The following is a 25,927-nucleotide window of genomic DNA, read 5'->3' on the forward strand; positions in this document are numbered from 1 at the left end:
TGTGGGGAGGAACGTGATCTCCGCGTCTTACTCTTCCGCCATCTTCCCGGAAGTCTCCTTTATTACATTTTTATGTATCCTGAAATTACATTTACGTTTCAAGGGACGCCCTCACTCTCTATTACTCCTGCATTTAATAAATTGGTTGATGGAATCAAGATCCAAAACAAAAACAAAAACAAAAACCCTCAACTGACTGAAATGAAAGAATGAAAATAAGTAAGAATAAATGACAAGTCATGAACTGAGGTTCAGTTAGTCAGACAACTGACTACAGAATGATGGTGAAAAAAGATGGATACTGTCACTCAATGGTCAGCCATAGATGTGGTGATCTCAGGCTGCCCAAATAGAAACACAGGGCCTAGGACAAAGGGTGGGAGAGCTCTAGTTTAGTCTACGCTGTATATATATTAAGGCATGTTCTAGACACACAGCTTTAATAGCAACAAATCAAAAAAGAATGATGAGAATGATGAGAAAACCACATTTCATGAAAAGAGACCTGTGTGTGTGTGTGTGTGTGTGTGTGTGTGTGTGTGTGTGTGTGTGTGTGTGTGTGCGTTGAGAGAGAAGTGGAATTAACTGTCTTGAAACATTTGAAGTTGGTGGAGCGGCTTCAGAGGGAAGAACTGGAACCAAACGGAAAGCAATTTCAAGCGGCTCAGTGTAAGGGAGAATTTTCTATCAGAACTGCCAAAACAGAATGCGCTGCCTCAAATGGTGATAAGACTTCCATCCTTGGAGATATTCAAAAAGAGGCTGGATGACCACTTGTGAGAGATGCTTTGGAGGGAATTTTGACATTGGAGGTGGGTGAGGCTGGGGAGGTGACTCCATGACCTCTAGGCTCCCTTCCTGTTATGATTCCCTATTTAATATCTCTCACCCTTCATTCACCATCTGGGCAATCCCTAAAAAAGCCAGTAATCTCCCAAAGCTTCCATTTCCCCTTTGGTAAAACCATTACATAAAACCTGTGAAATCACAAGTTTGATGTGAAAAATGCTAGTTATATTTCACTAGGTTTCATAATTACATATTTTTTTAAATAAAAAATATTCATGAATCACATAAAAATCCCCTTGCTTAACCCCCTGAGTCACCTTTGGAGGCCCTGGACTAGTTGATCTCTATGATCCTTTTGGTTCTGAGATCCTAAGATTCTGTGGTTCTGCGGATTTCAATCATATACTTTGAAGGTCGTGACCAGGGGAAAGCTGTTTGGAAAGATGACAAGACCACTAAAAGGAGATGCTCATTTGAATTTCCTCACATTCTCTATGTCACTTGGGAAATTTTGTCATTGCTGCAACTGAGGGAAAAGCCCTATAGAATGACTGCAAAATGAAAGCAAAAAGTTTTAACTAGGATCCATCTCTCAGCTCTGCTTCTAGCGTGATTCTCAGGCTCGTTCCCCTGGTGGCACCAAAAATGGTCACAGCAGTTCTAAAGCTCACATCCCCACGTGAGTTAGCCCGGTGAGAAAGAGAGACGGAGTTCTATCATTCCTAGCGAAAATAGGAGGCTCCCTCTAGTATGGATTTCCATGCCCATTCTTGAACCAATGACTGTGGCTGAGATGGCAGAATGGGGAGGGGGGCATCAATCCCAACTAGACCATACAGCTGAGGATGTGGGGAAGTGGCTCTCAAAGGAAATGTGGAGTACCACATAGAAGGACTCAGCAACATTGGCTAGTCCAGTCTTTGGCTGCCTAACATCAACCCACAGGTTCCACACATACAGGTCACATTCCTTCCCTAAAGGGACTTCATGTGAAATCTTTTTATTACTAAATCTAGATCCAAGTCCAGTATTTCACATCAGTGTGCAAATTATGTCAAGTGACTCTTCATGGTTCAGTGATCTGTGGGTAAATAGTAAGTTCAGCCACATCCTATACATAATAGGAGAGAGAAAAGAGAACTGCAATAAAAATTCCAAACTGCAAAGAGGAGAATGTAGAACATCCGGTGGCTATCAGTCCTCACACATATTACAACCTTTTTGGACAGAAATGGCAGACTCCTCTATCTTGCAGTGAAGTGGAGGTCTGGGGCTGCCTCAGTTTCACTCTCCAAGAGGACCCCCCTTGTTTATTATTTCTGCGCAAGAGCCTCTTCATAGGACAGGACAGCTTTAAATGCCGTTACTCTTTGGTATAAATGGGAATGTATATTTGGTGGGGGAAGGGGTCCCAAGGACTGCTTTCAGGGTTGGGCAACTGTGGAGTATTTTTCGTCAGTTGAAGGTTCCTCTGTAGTATAAATCCCTCATGACTTCAGTTGGCTCCCATCTATGTGCTTCTGGTTGTGACGGTTAATTTTATGTATCAACTAGACTGGGCTACGGGGTACCCAGATATTTGGTAAAACATTATTCTGGATGTTTCTGTAAGGATATTTTAGAATGAGATTAACATTTAAATCAGAAGACTGAGTAAAGCAGACTGCTCTCCCTGATGTGGGTGGGCCTCATCCAATCAGTTGAAGGCCTGAATAGAACCAAATGGCTGACCATCCCCTGAGTAAGAGAGAATTCCTCTTGCCTGACCACCTTTGAACTGGGACATTCCTTCAGACTCAAACTGAAACACCTGCTCTTCTGGGTCTTAGTTCGAGCACTCATCCTGCAGATCTTGGGACTTGCCAGACTCCATAATCACATGGGCCAATTCCTGACAAATCTATTTCTCTCTCTACATGTATACTTTCTAGTGGTTCTGTTTTCCTGGAGAATGCTGATAATACACTGGTCAATTCCATGGGTTAGTAATAAAAGTAGAGATCTAGCTGATTGATACCTTCATTTAGAACACAGGTTTGGGAAGGCTGTAAATTAATGGCTTCTGCATCTATACTGGCCTCTTTTTGGGGACAATACAATGCAATGACCTGGAGAAGGGAGGAACAGCTACTCTCCCTTTGCTGGAAAGCTGCACACCAGCTGCATCTTTTCAAGAGGCATGGATGTCCCTTTTGACAGGTTGAGGGGGGTTATAACAAGAGGATTCTAGAAGAGGCCTGGGAGATCACACTTATTCTAGGTCATAATCTTTCTTTATTGTACTTTTCCCTTCTTCCTTCTTTTGCTCAAACTAACTTAACTTTATGCAGGAATCTGGCTTTTCCATTCAGTCAAGGATCCAGACGGCTGCACTCAGTTGACTTGGATTGCAGGTCACAGGCAGAAATTGTTTCTTGTAGCAAAGCCCTATTTCATTCCTTCTTGTTTTCAGAGGCATAAGCTTCAAAGAAAACCTCTTTTTCTTGTAAAAATTTACAAAGGCTTCAACCTGTAACCAATACGTTCCTACAACCTAAACTTTCTGTCCAAGTCCCTTAATGCTGCAGCCCAGGGAGACATATGGGCTGAAAGTCCCAGTATACATTAGCCAATGGAGTAACCCACTGTTACAGTACCACAAGAATTGCCAATGACCAGCTGTGTTAAAGACTGTTACTTGTCCCAATACCCACTTAATCCTCCTCCTTAGTAAGAAGAGCCATATTTTTTAATTAGGCACATTGCCAACCTGAATAAAGACTTCTTCCCATTCCCTCGAAAGCAGATGTGGCTACATGGCCAAGTCCTGCATATGGGATGTCAACAGAAGTGCTGTGTGCAACTTCTAGAAACTGTCCTTAAAGGGCCAGTTAAGATTATTTTTCCTTTTACAGACCAATCTAATCCTTACTAACACCCTAGCCTAGGATACAGAGGGTTTCCTATCTTGATTCATCCAATTTTATAATCCAGGGGCTGTAACTTGCCACCCTTCATTTCCTGGTGTCAAATTCTGACAGTTGACAGAAAATCTAACTTACACAAACTTGATTAAGAAAAAAAAAAAAAAAAGGACGTATTGGCTAATATAACTGAACACTCCAGAGGGATAAATGGGCTTGGCTTAATCTAAACCCAATCAGCCTCCTCTGAGTTGTCACCAGTCTCAGGCAGGCTCCCCTTACAGTAGAAAAACAGGCTAACCCACCTTTAACCTTACATCTTTATAGCAGGACAGAGTCTATCTGCCTGTCCTGTAGGTCCCTCAGATTGTACCAGTTTAGGTCACCTGCACAGTTCTGAACCAAACACAAGATCACAGGAGTGGGATACTCTGATCTGTTGAGCCTGATGAAAACCCACCCTGGAGCTAGGGTTGGGCTTAATCCCATCCAAACCAGATGGCTGTGAACAGGAAGGAGCTGGTAGTTTCCCAAAGGAACTCAAGTAGGGTTACAAGAAGGGGGATGCATGTTGAGTAGCAAACAGCAGATTTTTACCATACCCTTCAATATAATTTATACTTGTACCATCACTTGGCCTAAGCTTTACAGATTCATTACTACCCTTTGGAGAAATACTAAACAAGACTATAGGAGATTACAAAATATTATAAAGTACTTTTGGGTAGACTAAGTTACAGGATTTCAAATAAAGTATTTTTTGATGGGCGAAGAAATAACTTGCTTTTCTTCTCACTTCTAAGGGGTACACATGTTTCGTAGGGGAAAGGAGGAGTTGATTGCTTAGGAAAGAAAAAAATCAAACCAAACCTCACAACTCGTCTCCTTGGCATTCAGGAAAGTGAGAAAAGAACATCTGGATCATACTCTCCCTTCGACTGTCCACACAGGTCAGCCACAAACAGTAGCTTCCTTCTTACCGAGTTGCATGAATTCATTACCTGGAAGATTGGATGCCTGCTCTCACTTGGCTTTCCTGGCCACCTCAAGTTTTTCCATTTCCAATACATAGAAGTTTTGTTTGTGAGGGTCCAAATGCGGCAGAAACTATTTACAGGCTTCTAAGCTGCACTTGCTGCGTAGGCCAAGGGTGCTGGCTGAACAACTGACCAACCTTTCCAGGGAGAGATCTGAAGAAGGTAATTTGAAAAAACACCTTCCAATCCGTCAGGAACATGGAAAAACTTGCTGTCTCTTCTATGTTGGCAGAAGCTCCAAAGCACAGCATCACAGCATCTGGTTAACCGACCACTGAAACTTCAAAACACAGAGATCAGACTCTGCTCTAGGAAAAATAAGAAGTTACTGGGCTTTAGGACTGTCTTTGCACCACAGATTCATACCATATGGACTGAAACTAGAATCAACTGTTCAGGAGCCAAAAGAAAGCATGATACCAAGAGGTGATGTGTGACAATCTCTCCTCACAGTAAAAATAACCTAGAGTGCTTAGCAGAAACCTGGGAGAAGGAAAACTTTTCTGAAATAAAAAGTGAAACCATTATTTGATAGTCCCTTCATTACCTACACCTGAGGGGGATGGAAATTTCCCTTTTAAAAATCACAAGGCTTAGTTTACTTCTCCTTGGTTATACAGTTCAGAGCACCTGCTTCCATGAAATTAAGATTTAAGAGTCACATTTCACTGTTTACAATGCCTTTCATTTGTCTTTTCATGGATTTTCTCCAACCATCCCATTTCCACTTCTGAAGCCATTCCCAAGATTTCCTACAGGTTCTGAGATTATACTTCCTCTCCCACGATTGTCCTAGCTCCCCCAAGCCTGTCCTGTCCAGAGGCAACGCCCGGCAGCTCTCAGTTGGATTCACCACTGTACCAAGAATATGTTCCTTCCGCAGCTCAACATAAGGTCAACTCGACAATCATTAACAGCTATCTTTGTGTCCTTATGTCCTTTCCACATGGGTCCCCTTCACAATATAGTCCTGGACAGCCATGTTCCCTGAGGTCTGCTGTAACAGCTTTGAGCAGTGTTTAACTTAGCAGCGCACAATTCATAATGGACAATGAAACAGACTTGATGCTATTATGTTGGAATCCACCGAAAGAAACTGGTGCTAGCATTAACAGCTGGTTTCAAACTAACCGAAGTGATTGAAGTCTTTATACCCAAACCAGCAAAATATGTGAGTAACATGGATGAAAGACTCAAGAGAAGAACTAAACACGCTAGAAGAAACAGCCGCTGTCCATCAACAAAGAGAAACCTCCAAGAAAAGCGGCTTCACAAACCATGAAAAAACTGTCCTACTTTTTCAAAAAATTCATTAAAGTAGCCGATTAAAATAATTATCCATTTTTAAGTGGCAGTAAACTGTAATATTCTCTCTAAATTATCATGAAACATAGTATGACTTCAGGATGGCTTGGTGACCTGGGCAGAGCCCACCTAGGAGGCCAATTAGCCTAATGGTTAAGGAAATGACCTCTGAAGCCCACTTGCCGTGGTTTAAATCATGGCTCGCCTAGTTACTTACATGTGACCCACCTGGTTTCGACCTTAATTTCCTTTCCCACATAAAACGGGGATGATGGTACTGTATTTTATTGACTCTAGAGCTCACATTTTAACATTCTTGATATCTTTAGGGTCTTAAAAAGGCTAGTGGCCAGGCCACAGTCATGATGTACCTGTCATTCATTGCTTGTGCATATGTGGGCTTAGCGGTTGATTCTGGTGGCACAAGTCAACATCAGCAACCCTTCAATATTGCATTCCACAGACCACCGTCCTAATAACCGTCCTAATAACAGTATAGTATTAGCATCAGCCAATCAGGAGATACATGCAGTGTGAACATAACTATGGGTTCTACATGGGAGGATCATAGCAATTACTGGTCAAGCTGGGTCTCAAAGGAGAGGGAGAGTATGCTCACGTGGAGAATATGAACAAGGAGAAAGGCACTTCAGGGGGAAAAAGGCTGGGACGTATATATGGTAACCTTTTTGTTGTTTTACAATACTGAAGTAAAGGGTGGAGATGAAAGAAAGAAATGGCTGCAATATTAGCTTGGGGCCAAGTCATGAAGAGTAAGCATTTGGTACTTTATTCAGTAAGAAAATAAAACCGGCAACAGCAGAGTTGTGTAGTAGCTCATCAAAGGCTAAAGGATGCATTCGGTTACGAAGCTCAAAATGAGTGCAGCCCACCACACTTCAATATGGAAAATGTTTACATTTTAGTTCATTTTAAAAAACATATGCACAGATACTTTACATAGCTTCCAGTTGACCAAAGTTGAAAGAAAATACTTTGTAATGAAGTACAGATCCCCAAAGGTTTATTTAAGGGCCTATTTTTATTTAAATAGTCTTATTTTTTTTTTTTTTTTGTGGTACGCGGGCCTCTCACTGTTGTGGTCCCTCCCGTTGCGGAGCACAGGCTCCGGACGCGCAGGCTCAGCGGCCATGGCTCCCAGGCCCAGCTGCTCCGGGGCATGTGGGATCCTCCCGGACCGGGGCACGAACTCGTGTCCCCTGCATCGGCAGGCAGACTCTCAACCACTACGCCACCAGGGAAGCCCTGGTCTTCATTTTTTGAAGCATTGTCCTCCAGTACAACTCTAATTTCAAAATCAGTACTTCTCAAATGTTCATGAAACTGGAAATTTCCAAATCCATGATGGAAACAGATTGCTGCTCTGTGCATCTGATCAAACCAGTAGCAACATAATGTCTAACACAAATGGGAAGCATTAAAAAAAAATAAAAGCCCGTAATGGCAACTCAAAGCAGCAGTGGCATCAAATAGGAACTGAAATCTCTAGTTAAAGCCAATGAAGGTTTGCAGGTTAATTTTGAATTTTACTCCTTATGCTATTTCAAATCAGAAACCTCTTGCTACTCAAATTCAAGTAAGTGTGCAGTGTACATCTGTTTGTTACTTTTGTATTCTCAGGAACAACCTTTCGTCACCTGCTCCCTACACCTTCCCCTTTTCTGATAATTTTCCCTTCCTCTGGGGGAACTCCACATCAGCTCAGGAATGGAATGTGATCCAATCTGGGCAAAATAAAAGTTCTTACTCCAAATTTTACATAACTTGCTGCCAAGCTTTGGTTATGATGATGTAAGCTGAAACTGTCAACAGCTGTCACCTACCATCCTCACCTCACTGCTTCCCACCTCCAAGAGGGCATCCCCAAACAGAAAGTTTGCCTGGAAGAGAAAACCAATCCAGGAAAAAAAAATCAGGGTCAAGTGTGGGGGCTGGAAAGATGGCTTCTTTGGTTCTTTGGATCCAGCCATGCCTCAATTTCCCAGTGTAGGAGCCAGTAAACTACCCTTCATGCTGACACTAGTTTGAGTTGAGTTTCTGACACTTGCAATTGAAAGATGATTGGCTAATAATCAAAAGTATACAATATCTACCTGAAAATAAACAACACACTTTAATACAGTAATTTACGATTAAATAAAAGCAGAGTAGGCATCTTTACTTAATATTTAATGACTGATATGAAATCAGGTACAACACACTGTATATGCCAACCAAATTAAACAAAATGTATAAAGGAAATTGTTGGCCTCATAGTTATGTGTTTAACATTTTACTATACATTGTGAAATCTGAATCCCATCACTTGCTACAGAGAAACAAATTGGCTCAACTACACTTAGGAATCTTAAATAGTCTAGTAACTCTCTTTAATTCATATTTATAATATGAACAGGTGCAAGTTTTGTTTACTGTAAATTTATGGTTATTAATCCCATATGTAATAATTAGCAATTACGAAAGGCCTACCTTCCCTTTGAAATCATTGTTTAAAAGATAAAGAAGGCCAGGTGGAACTTTTCTCCTTTTAAAATGTGGTTCGTGAACAAAATGCAGGATGTTGAACTTAACATGGGTCAGGGAGTTTGTTTATGCATCAGAATTTGTCAGGAATCCAAAATGGTGAAGGCCTCTAAAAAAGAAATTGGGTTGTAATACTACAAACTTCTAGGGCTCTCAGTGAATTATTCCAATTCACCCCCTCCAAGCAGTTGACATGGTTATTCACTAAAACACATGTTTATTGTAAATCCTGTGGGAATAAATGTGCATATTAATCAAATGAGTTGATAGTTATGTCAAGGGAACTCTGCTAGTTAAATTCTTTCCTAAGGAATAGACTATAATAATTTAAAGTCTAATAGAATTCTAGACAATAGGGATGGTAAAGATGCATTAGATCATGTAGGGGTTTTTCCCTTTCTTTTTCCACCTGGGTGGGGGGAGGGAAATTACAGGATAAATCCTTTGATTTTTGTCCAGTTTTCAATTTAAATTCTAAACGGGATGGAACTCAACACTTTTCTTGGAAATGAGACTACATCATAACAGATTTCACTGTCAGGAAATTCCTCTCCACCCTGATATTCAGATCACATGTTCTTTTTGTGTTCTTTATCCCACTTTTCCCAATAACAATTCTATGACACATTTGATTCAATTCATTCTCTTTCTTGCCTGTCTCAAGAAGACAAACTTCACTGTTAAATTTTGAATTCCCATTTCATCGTCTCTCCAGTAATACTGTGCAAAACATAATTCTACACAAAGTTTTTGCTATATGAGGAGAAGATTCCTGAAGCTGCTTTAGGAAGTATATATATTTCTCAAATGGCAATGCCTTACTGTCTATGAATCGCATTTCCACTATCACTTTTATACCAAGGGTCTTTGTGCCACTATTGTCTTTAGAGGCTCTTCTCATATATATGTACACCAAGTTACATATATCTGTGTTCTAAAAGTTTCTCTTATGCTCATGTTCTCATTATCTTTTCATATTTCTAATCTTTCCAATTCTCTTTAATACCTCTGGTTTCCTTTTGGTCTAAAACTTATTCTAATTGTAAACTAAAAACGAATTTCACTAATGTCCAATTTTGTCATTGTTTTTTTAACCATTAAGTGCACAGATGCAATACAGATGTAATAATCTTTTATAGTCATATTGCAATTTCATAACTGTATAAATTCCAATAAAACTAGGAAACTTTAATTTTAATATGTGAGATCATAATGTATAAAGAGCTGTCATAAGGCATAAATTAAGTCATGTATATACATAAATACACACATACATTCCAGTAACACTTTGATGAGTTCCAAGTGTTTTTTCTTTAGTTATTGCTAGATGTTTCAAAACACAGCATAAAACTGCTCATCACAACACCCTGTGTGGTAATGACAAGAGTAGAGTGGGAATGGGATGAAAGGCACAGAATTCATAGTAAGACACAGCTCACTGTGTGAACAAGTAAAGCCAAATTCATGAGCACTGATGGTTCAAACAGTGTGGAGCCACTGATTTTCTGAAATGAATATAAGAAATAGCAGTTCATAGTATTTAGACAACGTTTTACAAAGGACATCATACTGGGTGCTACCCGAGTATAAAAGACTCATCCAGCTGTCTCAAGAGGTTAAGTTACATATAATCCCAAAGACAAGAATAGGCAAATGATGGACCAGTCCTCCTGTGGCTAGATGGTCTGCCACATGGCCTTTCTGTTTAGTGAGGTTCCACTAAAGAGAACGCCAACTTTGTGGCTGACACAGGTGATCCTTGGGTTTGGTGTTGCATCAAACTAACAAATAAAAAAAAATTTCGGCCTACAGAATGAAGCATATTAAAGCCTGTGCCTTACGAGTCAATTCAAGAGGCTAGAAAATACATTAAATTTTTTTTTTTCAAGACTGTTTAATTACTTTTCAGAGAAACAAAAAATTCCATCCACTAAGCGACAATACCCCCAAATCTTCCAACAAGGTCCTCTGCAATTGTCTGGGAATTTTCATGTTCTTCCTCCAAAAGAAGTGCTCAATTTTAATTGCCAATGTTCTTAGTAGATTCACCTTTCACTGAAAAAAATAAGTAAACATACAGTCAAGTGTTTATGCTGTTTCTGTTTAGCCTGTTCTGTTTTCCCCTCTTCTCTCCTCCCTTCTGATGCATACCAACAGCACCGCTCATGGTAACAGACAAACCATGTCATGTCCCAGGCAGCTGGGATATACAATTCTGGCCACAATAAATAGAGAAATGATGTCTGAAAGTGGCAATTATATTTTGTGAGGTAACATCCTTCCTGACTCTGTGGAAGACTTGGGAATGGTCACTTCTCAGTGTGGGTAGGATCCAATACTTTTGCCACTGAATAGACCACTATTATCACAGAGGCTGGCCAAGTGTGGTTGGAATAAATTTTTTCCATGATTTTTTTTAAACTTAATATTGAGGGTCAGTATATGTTGAGTGAATGTGGGCTGACAGAAGACTAGCTAATCTCCATCTCCTTCTTTTCACAGGAAAGAAGACTCAGAGCAGAAATGGAACTCCTTTAAAGGAGCTGCCTTGACTACAGCAAGACTATGATTCACTAACTAAACTGAGAGTTCCTTGAGGATAGACACTGGACCTTTCTTTCCTATATCTATCCCCGCCAGGGTAGCATGTATGCTGAATCAATATAACTGTAAGTTACACCAAATTTTAGGTTTCTTTTTTCAATTTGAAAAATGAGAAGCAGAGTAACCGCACCACTTACTTCACTGTATAGTGAAGCTAAAAGGAAATAACACATAAACACTTTGAAAATTGTTAAGGTTAAAATAGAGATCATTTTGCTTGAGGCTTATAGCTCTTTATCTCCATTGTGTAGATAAAGAAAATAGAGCTCAGAGAAGCAGAGTGAATGCCAAGGACCCAGCTAATAAGAGCTGATGCCAGAACCATAAACTTGGATCTTGCCTCATATTCCAGTTGCCAAGTTCCTTGGGGTATGTCGATGGTACCTAGATGTACAATTGTACCAGCAACCAAACTGGTGTCCATTGAGTCCTTTTTATGAGGAAGGTACTGAAATAGGTTCTATCCAAGATATGGTCCTGATCCTTGTGGAATTTCATAAACTCTAGCAGAGTCCTTCAAGTATCTCCACGATATTACAAGTTAGTTGTTTTCTCCTCTGGCTTTCTCTGCACTGAAACCATGATAGAACCTATTGCACTGTGGCATTTACATGTGCGTTCTTGTGCCTAAACTCCATCCCCATCCCACTGCCACACACACACACACACACACACACACACTGAAAGAGAAAGGAAGAAAAAGAGGGGGTAAGCAGGAGTGAGGGAGGAGAGAGGAAGAATGGATGAAAGGATTTATTGGCCCAAGAAGAGATTGAAGTGGGAATTCCCTGGCAGTCCAGTGGTTAGGACTCCATGCTCTCACTGCCAAGGGCCCGGGTTCGATCCCTGGTCAGGGAACTAAAATCCCACAAGCTGCATGGAGTGGCCAAAATCAAAAAAAGTTAAAAAAGAAGAGACTGATATGTAAGTAACTGCTATGCTACTATTTTCACTAATTCAAGTAATCATTTTTGGGTTGGACTCCTCAAAAGACAGATATTTTCTAATTTTGAGTTATATTAGAATAACGGAGACAAATATTTTGCTGGTATTTTTAAGTTAATGGGCTTTGTGCTGTTTGGCACTGCAGTTTGGGAAACACCTTTTCCTTTCGTGGCTTACTGAAGTTGCCCAGTTTTCTTCTTTTGATGGAACTCCATTCTTTTTTCCTTAGACTGAAATGTAGGATGCTTTTATTGTGTCATTTAAATCTACTAGCTAACTTTGGCAAACAAGGACCTGTGAGACAAGTAACACCATTCTGAGCACCTCCCACTGGACTGATACAAGGTGGGTGAGCAGCTCTCTACACTCTACACCTAGTGGGCTACCTTAACTGCTTAACCTTTTCCAGTCAACCCTTTTCATTCTGTAAAAAGCAAAAAGCAAGCAAACAAAACTTGTCTATTGCCCATCAGAAAAGGCAGACTTTTGAAAAAATAAACTATGGCAATCTAGACTTATAACAAACATTATAATAATCATCAAGTGTGAAAAACAACTGAATCCCAGTCCAGAAACACATTTTTCCCAAACTAGAAGAGAGACACCTTTGCTATGAACTCAAGATCAAAATCCAACATTTTTGCCTCTGGAGAGAGAAAGAATTTCAAGGCTTTCCAAAGAAAATGCCCTGTTCTTATATAACCCTCCCCCTGCATTAAGGGACCACCCTGCAGAACATCCAACGCTGTGGGAATGTACAAAGAAACAGACAACTTGAAGTGCTTACACAAAGAAAAGCATCTACAGGAAGGCCTGGCATTATTTTTAAAGTGTGTGTATTTATGTGACAACACTGATATGGTCCTTAAAATCCTGCTAGATCCTCTTTGGTTCTTTGCTTCAGCAGCCCTAAATGATCTTCTATACTGAAAGCACGAGTCACTTGAGCTTCCTGTAAATAAGCCAAACATCGTATACCCACCAAAAAATAGCAAATTTTACTTCATAAGGTTCCAAGTACACTACAAAAGTAGCCTTTTCTTTTTGCTTCATGACAGGAAGCCTTACTTCGATGTGCATTCCTAAACAAGGTGAAAGAGGAACTGTGTGTGCTGTGGTTATTTACACAGACAATGTTTGCTCTGGCTAGTAACCCACATTACTAAACAACTTTCCCTGAAACCAACATTGAGAGAGAGAGAGCTATGTGAATTATATTAAGGAAAAAGTAAGGTTTTACACAGCTTTAAAAAAAAGTGAAATTGGTCATTTAGAACTGAAATTTCTAACTTAATTTGAGAAAATAAAAATGGATGTTCTCAAATTTTAAAAAATATAAAGTCAAGAATTAACCTAGGCTTCCCTGGTGGCACAGTGGTTAAGAATCTGTCTGCCAATGCAAGGGACACAGGTTTGAGCCCTGGCCCGGGAAGATCCCACATGCCGCGGAGCAACTAAGCCCGTGCTCCACAACTACTGAGCCTGAGCTCTAGCGCCCGCAAGCCGCAACTACTGAGCCCACGTGCCACAACCACTGAAGCCTGTGCACCTAGAGCCCGTGCTCCGCAACAAGAGAAGCCACAACGAGAAGCCCGCGTACCGCAATGAAGAGTAGCCCCTGCTCACCGCAACTAGAGAAAGCCCGTGCGCAGCAATGAAGACCCAACACAGCCAAAAAAAAAATCAATTGATTCTAAATGTTTAAAAAAAAAAAAAAAAAGAATTAACCTGAAGATTTAGAGACATATAATTGATTATTAGAAACTTTGTGTGTGCCAATTAAAAATCTGGTTTCACATTGTGGCACTGACAAAATTTTGGCCACTTAGGGAAAAAAAGTAATTCTCCTATTAACTTTCACAAAGAAAAAAAGCTATCATACACACATACAGAGAAGACCTTACAATAAAGGTCACTGCCTATTACAGTCCATAATGATGGTATAACAATAAAACCTGAACCACATATTTCAAAAGATATTTTAAAAAATAGAGTTCAATCCAATCCAAGGATTCTATGGCCCTCTGGTGTTTGTTACAATGAAACTTGTCCTGTACCTATAACTCTTAGCTGAAAGTGCTATCTAATGGTTTTGAATTAAGTAAGTAGCTCTCTCTCTTTTTAGAAGTAATTTTAAAATTTTATTCATCCTCTAGAATTTACATACTGAAACATAATTAACTTAATCAATAAATGCAGATATGGGTAAGTCACTTTATACACTAACATTTTACATATACCGTTTCTGGTTTTAATAAATTCTCCCAATTCCACTACTCACCAAAGAGGGGAAAGTATCTACTTTTAAGGAATCACTAAAATGCCAAGGAATATAGCCAAGGAAACAAAATCAGAGAAAGTAAAACCAGTCGGTTTAAAAGAAAAGGAGATAAAGGGTGAAGGCAATGGCACCAGCTAATTCTAAATGCAGTCCAAACTTTAAACACAATGTCCCTTGAAACATTTCCCTTTTCTATAAGGCAGAACACTAAAAATGTTTGTAATCTCTCATTTTAGGAATCTCTAAAGAGTTTTAATTAGGGCGTAAATTTATCTGATCATAGGCAGACTGTTACTTGAAGACTATTACCTTAAAAAAAGACAAAAACACACAAAACTCCCTAAAGGCGAAGTATATCCTTTTACAGCCAGACATTCAAACCGATTCATTCATTTTAAGTTGATAAAAGCTTACATGCTCTGAAACAGAATAGAAGCAACAGCTCAATCATATGGTTCTTTACAGTATTATCTGTAGTTACAGAGTAAATTCAGTTAGGTGTGTAAGTACAGTGGGAAAATATATAAAGACAATAATGTAATTGCTTCAGTTCACTAGAGTTATTTAAGCATTACAGGAACAAATTTACACTTACCTTGGTGAAGAACTTCCATGTCATTACTGTATTCTTTTAATACCACATGTAATGTTGGGTACTCAATGATCACTTTGTTCCTCAAATTGTCAAGGAGACTTTTGTCAGGATCCATTTCATAATATCTTATAGTAAAAAAGCAAAACCAAAAAATACCATTTTATTTGAAATTACTTGTAAATAAAATATGAGTCCCTTACATTAAAAAATTTAAATGATGATGACATTAATCCAACAGTTATTTCCTTATAATATAGTAACTTTACCAAAATAATCAGGTAAAAGAGCTATCATTATAGAGGTCCTAAAGCTAAATCAAAAGTATATGAAATAATTTGACATTAGGAAAGCTCTAGAACAAGTCATTCATTTTCATATCAATAAGGTATAAAGGCTAACTTTTATAAAATATCTATATTTGATGTGTCATGAATTTTTCTTGGATAAAATATTGACTAGCTAAAAATTCAAATTCCTCAAATACATTTAGTTTGAGTCTTAAAAGAAAACCAAACAACTATCCCATGATAGTTCCTAGTAATATATGGTGCTAAAATGGCTACAAAATACTTTTGTAAAAACTTAATTCTAAATTATAAATACTTTCTGGAAATATATATTACCATATAATTAAATTTTGCTTTCCTTTATTTTGAAATTAAAAAAAACAGGTTTGAATTTATGAATGAGGTAAAAGCACAAAATTTAAGAAATATGGAGTTCATTTGTCATGGTATCATGACATAACCAGTAAATGTGTCACAGGTAATTAGATGGTAATACTCCTTAAAGTATGAAATTCTCAAGTCATTACTTAAAAAAAAAAAAATTTTTTTTTTTTAGTTGATTAAAGTTGCATGCCCCTAGCATTCTCCCTTGCTTGTTTTCTGAGGTAGGAATAAAGGGGTGGAATTTCAGCTAGCTCACTAGGAGCTGCATAAGGGAATGTGTTGGCAAGTGACTATCATGTCACGACAAAGAGGAGAAAGTAGAGAACACCTTCACCAGAGTAGTGCAGAAGTTCTCCAACTTTTTTTCTCCATCTCCACCAATGACAGGTGATATTCACATACAAAACATACATCCCAAGGGATACCAGGCCTGACAGCTGGAACTCCATCCCTTCCCCTTCCACTCAAGAAAGTACACTGGAATACCAGTCAGTGATCAAGAGTGAGGTTACCATCGGGATACATTTGAATCTGCTGTAATTTTAAGAGTAAATCATACAAACTTTGATATTTCTTAATTAGTGACAAATTATTTGCACCATACCTTGCAGCTGACTCAGACATGCAGCACACTTACTAAGAACTCTTGGTATAGTGATTTCTCTGTGTTCTAAGTCTGTCCTGTGCAATATTTTTCCAATAAGGGAAAGCAGAAGTGCTTAACAAAGTGCAAAGCCGAGCCCATTATAAAAACTGATTTCTTTTTAAGAAGTGGGTGACAAGTGAGAGGACTTGTAAAACCAAAACTTTACTCCTGTTTGCCTGACCACATGCCCCACTCCTGGAATTAAATTCTTCATTTTAGAATCATAGAATATTTTTTATGTGGAAAAGAAACTTGAAATGCAAAATATTCAGTTTTCCTAAACCAGCCACCCTCGTGCCCATAGGCCACAGAGTGCATACATTCTTTTCCCTGTGTAATATAATACAGATGTGCTTACAATACTTTAAAAGTGTTCTTCCAGCATTCAAGGATTAAATGCATCACATTTTTTACACATTATTTCCCTTTGAAAGAAGCAGTGTTTTTTAAAAAGTTAGCAGTGATTATACAAAAAAGAGAGGCTGAATTAGATATAAAAGTATAAAATTAACTTATAAAGTAAAATATAAAGTGGATATAACTAAATTTTTCTTAAGAGAAAGCAAGACTTGAATTTTCAAGTAGGAACTTTTCAAGTGGTATCCTACAAACACTTGTAGCAACTTATCTTCTGTGCATTTTAACTGAATCATAAGGCTTCTATTAAGAGACATTTCCCAAATCAGGGAATGTTTTCTATCAACACTTATTTCATTTTTTTTGTAAATAATTTTCAGTATATACCTAATGTTTTAGGCATTTTATTTCTTTTTAAAATATTAAATCTTCGTTAAGCTTCTCTAGACTTCCAAAGCTGAAACAATTAAAAAAAAAAAAAGAATTCTTCAAAAGCCACATGGTAATCAGAACCTAATATTAATGCTGATATAATACAAAATAAGATCCCAGCAGAGGAACATTCAGAGATTCTTAAAAATTACCATGTAATAAGTTATACATTATTTCAATCTTAAAACTATAATTAATTACACTTGTTTTATTAATAAAATTGGTCCCTATTTTATGTGCCATGCAGGCTCTGTACAAAGTATTTAGAATGTAAAGATTTATGTAAGAATTTATAATGAATTACTTTAAAATATTTCACTCAAATGCAGTGAAAATCTGGTATGTTGTGTGGTTTTAATGGGAACCACTGAATTTTATTTAGTGTTTACCCGAAGATGTTGTAAACTTCCAATCACAGCAATATTGCTATTGAGTGTCAATAAGCTTCAAGGCCTCAGCTTTCCAGTCTGTCACTTAAAACAGGTCAGACTTCACTAGATAATTTTTATATGAAATTCTGAATTTCTTTTTCTACTAGGAGTGGTTACTCTTAGGCTACCATTAATATTTGCCAGTAATTAAGAAGTAAATTATGTAAACTGTTTTATAAAGAAAGGCTATTAAACACAGATGGGGTAACATTGTGTGGACATAGGGTTTAGTTAAAGGAAGCAGTAACTTTTAGTGGTTGCTTGGGTTTGGAGTCTAACACCGAGTTAAAGTCCTGCCTCCATCACTTACTGGTCTGCGATTCTGGACAAGTTACTTAACTTCTCTAGTTCCTAGTTTCCATGCTTGAAAGTGGAGATAACAGCAGTATCATTTCAGAGAGTTATTATGAGAGCTAAATGATAAAACACAGAAACTGTTAGCTCATTTACTTAAGCCATGAACACAGTTTTACAGTTGTATTTACCTAAAATAACAACGCATTCTTACAGAAACTTTAGTTCAGGACAAAGTCACTGAACTTCTTCAGTAACAAAGAATGGCACTTCTTATGTAAGCACTGAAACACTTATTTGCCTTTTTATGCATTTTGCATTTTAAACGTAGCCTTACAACTTTCCGTATAACTTTCATTTTTTTATTATTTTATATTAGTTTATATTACATTTACTTCCAAGAGGCTACAACTACGTTGAATCCTCCTTGTTTCCATTATCTTGAGGCAACGTGTAGAGTCCAGCTTGGCATTGCCCAAAACATTTAGGTGTTAGCTCCTCTGCAAGTCATTAAGTCACTGAATCCTAAGGGGCAGCTTCATCTATTTTTGAAATTTTCAGGAACTCTGGTGTTCCCATTAGTAAAAGGGCTCTGCTACCACAAGACAAACTACTTGGGTTTGAAAGAATTAAGATACCAACATTTGTCTTTTATTTTACCCTTAGGGACCCTCTCAGACATTTCCTCTTGTTATTTCACTTGGTTTACTCTCACAGGCTCACTAGCTGACCCTGCTCCAGGCAGCTTCACAGGGGCATTGTAAGGGCAGCATAGCTCAGTAGGCTAAACAGGTGTTTATAGTGTTTGACATCATACAAATAAAAGTTGTCTTGATACTCAAGGGTATGCTTTTAATCTTGGCTCTGTTACTAACTTTCAAAGAAACTGGCCAAGTTCTTGAACTTCTTTCTCTGCACTTCATTAGCAAATTAGGATTTATTTTTTAACTTCCCATAACTCAAAAGGAGACAGAGAATAATAAAAAAAAAAAGGAGTCACAAACCATTCTATTTCCCACCTGATCACTGGCACCCCTTAGATCATCTCCCCTTCTATCCCCTAATAAAATACTTAAACTAAATTTGAATTTTCTCCAAATTTAACAATCTAATAGCAATCCGTAGGCCACAGAATTTTTTCCACTATAAAATAAGGGCATCTGATGAGGTGATCATCAAGATCCCTCCAGCTCTAAAATTGTACAAGTTTTGATATTTGTCTGCCAAAGGCAGCACTTAACCAATATTCCTAATAGTCATTTGTATTTATTTCTTAACTTAGGTTTCTAGGTTAAAAGTGCAACTAACTGATTCCAAACGTACACAGTTGAATCTCTTGCTGTTTAAAAAACTTAACCTTAATATAAATCAGTTTACTGTTATCCGATAGCTAAACATTTATAAAGTATGGCTCATCTTGGTATTAACTGAATTCAGTAAGGTTCCTGAATGTATTATAAACTACATGTTTTAGATTCATACTTATCAAATTCCTTTAAAATAAGTAATTTAAAAGTACTAAACTTATTTTAATAGAGCAGAAAGAGAACAGATTAAGTGAACAAACTAGCTTTTAAAATCCAAATGAAAAGGAAGAAAGAAACCAGATTGTTAATGAAGACCCAGAATAGGAGAAAAAAGATACATACATTCAAACTAAAACTTATAAAACCAAACTAAGTACAGGGGTCAGAGAGTTTTTTAACTCTTCTGTTTACAAGTAAAAGGTATTATTTAAAATTTCTCCAAATACTCCTGTGTGACAGTTTTTGCAACTCAGACTGTCCACGTCACATTAGAAGTAGATTGTGTCAAAGTTAAATTTTTTCTTACCTAATTTCTCTAGTTTTCATATTAAAAAGATAACAGTAACTGAATTAGTGGTTTGCTGCACTTTGTTTTGGGACTTTTACGTAATTTATGTAAATGTGTAAACGAGGGCTCCATATACTTGACGTGGGGCACCAGTCATGAGGGGGGTAGCACAGACACATGCCTCCATTCAGAAAGCTCTACGGTCAGAAATGCGCTGGCAGACCATCCCGTCTATTGATGACAAAAGGTATGGGATGCGGTGAAATAAAGTGACTAATTACACATTTTAAAACATGCTTTAAAGAGGGCCTTACAAGGCTTTTGTTCTAGGTGCTATTTGTTCAGGCTTTCCTTATCTTCACTAGTAAGCTCAATTACTTTTAAATCCAGAAGGCTTGGGTTCCAATCTTATCACAGGTCCTTAGAAGCTGTGACTCCTCAAGGGTACTCAGTTTTCCTCATCAGTATAATGATGGAAAGGTTATCTACTCATCAGCTAGCTTGTAAAGATTAAATGTAACAGGTGAAAATGTTTCTAAAGTGTAACTTGCCAAACTGATATTAGTAATAAGACTTTATACTTCAAAGGTAATTTAGCACCTTTAGCAGGGAAATAACATACTTATCAGGGATTATCTTCATGATCTATATGATGGGCTAGTTAGTAGAAAAAGCATGAACTTTGAAGCCAAAAAGACCTGAGTCCAAATCCAGGCTTTGTAACTGTAGCTTGGTTTCTTCGGGCTAAGTCAATTTCTCAGAGCCTAAGATTCCTATCTTGTAAAGTAGAGATATAGTATGTACTTCATTAGAATTAATGCATGTGAAAATGTGAACAGTGCCTAGCTTCATTAATCAATCAATTCCTCAAATATTTATTTAGTGTCTACCATTACAGATAGTCTGCTAGGTAATGGAAGTTCATAGAAATAAACCCCACATTTTATTGGGAGTGCCAGTCAACAAACAAACTATCACATTTCATTGGGATAAGTGTCAGGATAGAAATCTAAAGCTAAGTAGATACTCAATAAACTTTCTTTCTTGTCCCTTATTCACCTCCAAATGTTCTTTCAAATATTATAGTGTCTATAATATCTAGGCACTTCATTTGCTAACTCTAGCTCTCCTCCTCCTTAATTGGTTCTTAAAATCCCTCCTCCTCCATGGATTTTCTCCTAATTAACATAGGAAATTTTAATTAGCCTTACTCTCATTAACAAAACATATGCTTCCTCTGGTGCTAGACTAAATGCAGGAGTCTGATCAGTACAGACTCTTACATTTTCAATCTTTATTAGGAAGTATATCACTTTGGAAAATATGATCATGTTCCTCAGAAAAACTTTTGCTTAAATGTTAGTTAAATAGTTCATGAATTAACTACACCATAGAATTATATTATTTTAGGGTTACAAAGAACTTAATCTACTTTTTTTTGTCTTCCAGGTGAGGGCACTGAAGCCCTGAGGAGTATCTTACTCAGGGTTGCTCAAGGAGATGCAGAGTTAGAACTGTAAAGCCAATCTTTTGAGTTCTTCACTCAACTCTTTGCTTGTTTGCTTATTCCTCGCTCAACACATATTTACTGAGGGAGGTCTACCATGTACCAGATGCTGTTCTAGGAACTGGGAATACAATGGTGAACTATTAGGTATTCACTAGAGATGAAAAGATGAAGGATTTCTAGGAAGAAAGTACCTATACAAGGTAGAGGATAAGGGAATACACATAGAATTCATACAGTTTTGGTACGTATAAATTTCAGTGAGAGGTCTGCTTGAAAAGGTGAAGCACTTTGGCTAAAATGAAGTATCTGAATCACCTAGAAATTTCAATTAATTATGTCATTACTCTCTCTGAAGAGTATATAAAGTTAGATATAAATTATTATGTAACATAACTAGAATGGATAAATTTAGTGGATTAAGTTGAGGGTTAAAATTTATTTTCCAAGTTTTTAGAGAAAACTCTCATTTTATATTTTACATAATTCCCTTAATCAATGATCAAAATAGTACATATTTGAAATGAGATCATTACTATGGAAATTGTAGTCTTTATAATCTGTTAAGAATTTGACCATCATATCACTTTGGATCTACTTTTCAGTACAGCCTCTCAAATTAAATTTCTCAAGTTCACAGCAGCTGAAACTTCACTCACCCAGCTCTGCCAACTAGTAGAGCTTCAGCTTCCCTAGAGCTACCTAAGAGTAAACTTCCCTAGAGCTAAGTTTACAAGTCTTATCATAAAACTGCCTCAAGCAGAATGCCACATATGAAACCCATTCCATCACTGGACGTGTCATCTCTGAGATGATAAAAGTATTTAGCACCCTGTGCTATGTATTTTCTTTATGTGTGTGGACATTCTTCAGGTTGATTCTAACATTTTCTAGTCCTTAAATGATCCCTTGCTTCTGCTGTTCTAGAGTCTATGTCCAAAATGTGGCCAAAGGTTAAGACCATTTTGAGCATGTACTCTACCTGATCTTGATTCTCACTTTGGAAAACAATCAGTAACCCCAAAGAGGGATAACAAAGAACTGGGGCTGGGTTCCACATAATCTAAGAACGTGCACTGTGGTCATTTATGGCGCTGAGAGGCATGTGCTATATTGCAAAGGCTTTGGAGACAGGTGGGCCTAGGTCTGGATCTAGGTTTCACCAGTTAGTGGTTACAAAGCTGCAGTCAGGGCTCTCCGTGCAACTAAACATATTCATAATGTATAATGTATGTACAGTGTAACATAATTATAGTGTATATAAAATGCTTAACAAAGTACCTAAAATACAGTAGGAGACACTCAGTAAGAGGGTGTCATTAGGACTTCCCTGGTGGCACAGTGGTTAAGAATCCGCTTGCCAAGGCAGGGGACACGGGTTCGAGCCCTGGTCCGGGAAGGTCCCACATGCCGTGGAGCAACTAAGCCCGCGTGCCACAACTACAGAGCCTGAGCTCTAGAGCCCATGAGACACAACTACTGAGCCTGCATGCTGCAACTACTGAAGCCCATGTGCCTAGAGCCTGTGCTCCGTGACAAGAGAAGCCACCGCAGCGAGGAGCCTGCACACCACAACGAAGAAAGCCCGTGCACAGCAACGAAGACCCAACACAGCCAAAAACAAATAAATATATTAAATATATATATATTAAAAAAAAGAGTGTCATTAATACTTATTATGTTCCAGAAAGACATTCATCAGCCTCTAGATTTAACCCCGATTTTAAATCACCCTTGCAGCAAACATTTTTTTGTGCGTGTATTTGGCAAAACTTATTCAGGTTCTTCACACTTTCCTGCTTATACGTAACCTAAAATAATTTCAGAAAACAATGACACTTTTGTAGATTTTAAAACAGACATCTGAAATTTCATTTAATTTCTTTACTCACAAGTTAAAATAGATATAAAGAACGTAATTTATGGTGTAGTGTAAATATTGATGGTTTAGAATGAAAATGTTACATCACTCTTATAAAAATTCACTAGAATCTAAGTAAAATGGGAATGGTACCAGTATCATCAATTTAAAAACTGCATGAACAAGTTCTTCCTTAATAGTTAGAAATAGTTAGAAATCTTATATAGTTTCCTTTTCTCCTTGATTGTATTTCCATTCCAATTCTCCACAGAATTTTATCCTAAATACTGATACATTTATGCTTGAAAATCTTTTACTTATAGCCCAATCACACTTCTCTGTAACAAAAATGTGTATGTAAGCTAAAAATTTAATTTTATTACCTATGACCTTAAGGCTTTAAATGTTAAAATTTCTTCAGAATTGAATAATTATTATTAGTACAAAACTGATCAAAACACAAATATATTACAAACATTTATAGTAAAACTTTACTGGAAATGCATTTCTTAATGTGATGGGTGAGTGCTGATGATGGCATCTTCTACTACATGCAAGGCTGTTTACAACTGACTCTTAGATTAAGTGATTTCCCCCATTTATCTCTGCAGAACTCATTGCTAGAATTAAATTCCAGAAGGAAAACAAAAGGAAGTTTAAGTAATCTCATCTAGAGAGCACACTGCTGTTATTCACTAACCCTTCCTTCATCACAGTTATTTTCAAGGGATCTAACTAAAAGGCAGAAATGGTCTCTGGCTATTTACATAAGACAAGGCATCTGAAAGTAGTTAATGCTGTTCTTAGAAATTCTGGAATTCCTTTAATGTTCTCTGACATATATTTAATTCTGTACCATTATTATCAAAACAATCTTAACTTCCAAGGTCTTCAGTTCTAATGGCAGGATATTTTTTTAAAAATCCTAACTTTTAAATATATATATTATACATTTCCTATTTAGAGTATCTTTAAATATACTTTTCAATCATTCTCTGTAAGCCTGAAATAAGACTTAATTTTCTACTTCCAGTTCAATTAGGCAAAGGGTACAGACTAGTATCTTTAAGGATGTAGAATTTGACTTCAAAAATTCATCCTAATATTAAATGACATATTTCTTTACACAACTTCAACAACTCAACTGAATAAACATCTACCAAATATTTATTATATAGAAAACATGCTAGACACTTGTATGGGATTCAAAAATGTCCTCAAGGATTTTATTATCCTCGGCAGTGTTTCTCAAAGTGTGGTCCCAGGGATAACTTATATCAGGGTCCCTCAGGAGGCAGAGACTTTAACAAATGCAGGTTTCTGGGTACTAGGTAAGATTGACTAAACCAAAAACTCTGAGGGTGGGCTGAAAATCGACATTTTCATCTGTCCTAGATAATTATGATGGACACTGAAATCTGAGAAGCAATGTTCTGAGAAAAGAAATACTGGTTAAATGATCAGTTGAAGAGATGCTTATGGTAAGGTAGCAAAATTGGCCAGTAGGGGTATGGGCTAGGTGAAAAGCAAGGAGGGACCTGGCAGGACTACGAGGTGAGGCAGGCAAGAGACTAGACTCTTAGAATCAACAAAGTCTGAGAGGTGGTATCTTGCAGGCAGAGTTGAGACTCTAGGAAGTCAGAATCTGAGCAAGTAATGTGAACTGGGAGGTCACTCTGCTTTAAGGTAGAAGGGGGTCTTTGCTTGCTGGTGGGTGGGTGTTAGCAAAAGTCAAAAAGACGTCAGGTGGGTCTTACTTGAGGACTTTAGAGAAACCAATTTCTCTAAAAGGGCGTAGGAAAAAGTGTCTTACCTCTTAACTTCAGAGTGAATGATTTTTAAATATTTCATGTTACAGATCCAAAGAAAGTAAAGTAACCTCAGTTTTTTATTTAAAAAAAATCCTCTCAGCACGGAAATAAAATCATCCAAGAGAAATAGCTCATTCTTTTGCTGGTTGCCTTTTATAAAAAAAGAAAAAAGTGTTCCAAAATGATTAACTACAACGAGCACAGCAGGAAACAACTAATAGAATCTGCACGTACAATAGGGTAGTCCCCCCAAAAAGAGTAATAATCTTCTGTGACGTGCATGAAATCAAAGCTTAGATAAAGATTTAATTTGGCTTGGGTTTAAAGTCTCAACTCTTGGCTCTATATGCCAATTTTTGGAAGCAGAGTAAAGGCAACTGGTCTGTGCATCAATCAAAAACTGACATGCAAAGATGTCCGTGTTTTCCACTGGTCACCTGCTATGCCATATGTATTAAACACATATCTATTGTAACATTACCACACACCTATCTCCCCTCCTTGACTGTGAGCATCTTGAGGGCTAGTCTTTTAGGTGTCTATGTGTTCCTAGTGCTTAGTGCTGTGCTGGCACATGGAAGGTGCCCAATGAATATTATCTAAATAAATGAAAAATAAAGACTTCATCTTTTTTTTTTTTTGGAATTTTTGAATTTTATTTATTTTTTATACAGCAGGTTCAAGACTTGATCAATCTTAACCCATTGATATTTTAGGTCAAGGTTACATATCAGAAAGCCTGTTCTCTGAACAGGTGCTACTTTTTCTGAAGAAACTTTAATTAATTAATTAATTTATTTTTAATGGACTGCAAAGACTTTTATTTTTATTTATTTTTAACTTTTTATTTTATATTGGAATATAGTCGATTACCAATGTTGTAATAGTTTCAGGTGCAGAGCAAAGCGACTCAGCCATACATATACATGTATCCATGAAGAAACTTTAAATTATACTTGGTAGTTTTAACAATCTCTCTCTCTCGCTCTCTCTTTCATTTTACATATTGAGAATTGAAGCCTGCAGGAATTGGCAAACTATGGTCAGCGGCCAAATCCTGCCCATTGTCTGTTTTTGTAAATAAAGTCTTACAGTCATG

At 37.5% G+C, this 25,927-nt stretch overlaps 1 protein-coding gene and 1 long non-coding RNA gene across 5 annotated transcripts in view; one reads left to right on the plus strand and one right to left on the minus strand.

The window, feature by feature from the left end:
- LOC137218933 (uncharacterized) overlaps positions 1 to 12,717 on the plus strand; it is a 33,366-nt gene extending 20,649 nt beyond the window's left edge. For 2 of the 4 annotated variants that reach the window (XR_010940929.1, XR_010940933.1), the window contains one exon: positions 4,590 to 5,254. This is a non-coding gene — a long non-coding RNA (uncharacterized lncRNA). Of the gene's footprint in view, positions 1 to 4,589; positions 5,255 to 11,080; positions 11,273 to 12,356 lie in introns of those variants that run through there. The other 2 variants (XR_010940935.1, XR_010940934.1) reach the window with 2 other exon arrangements.
- ZNHIT6 (zinc finger HIT-type containing 6) overlaps positions 10,453 to 25,927 on the minus strand; it is a 54,670-nt gene continuing 39,195 nt past the window's right edge. The window contains exons 9-10 of the mRNA XM_067726776.1: positions 15,004 to 15,128; positions 10,453 to 10,633 (exon numbers count right to left, since the gene is read on the minus strand). Of these exons, the coding sequence (XP_067582877.1) occupies positions 10,599 to 10,633; positions 15,004 to 15,128 (160 nt within the window). The 3' untranslated portion in view covers positions 10,453 to 10,598. The remainder of the gene's footprint in view (positions 10,634 to 15,003; positions 15,129 to 25,927) is intronic.

The sequence above is a fragment of the Pseudorca crassidens genome, chromosome 2 (genome assembly GCF_039906515.1).
Source record: "Pseudorca crassidens isolate mPseCra1 chromosome 2, mPseCra1.hap1, whole genome shotgun sequence".
Classification (NCBI taxonomy): domain Eukaryota; kingdom Metazoa; phylum Chordata; class Mammalia; order Artiodactyla; family Delphinidae; genus Pseudorca; species Pseudorca crassidens.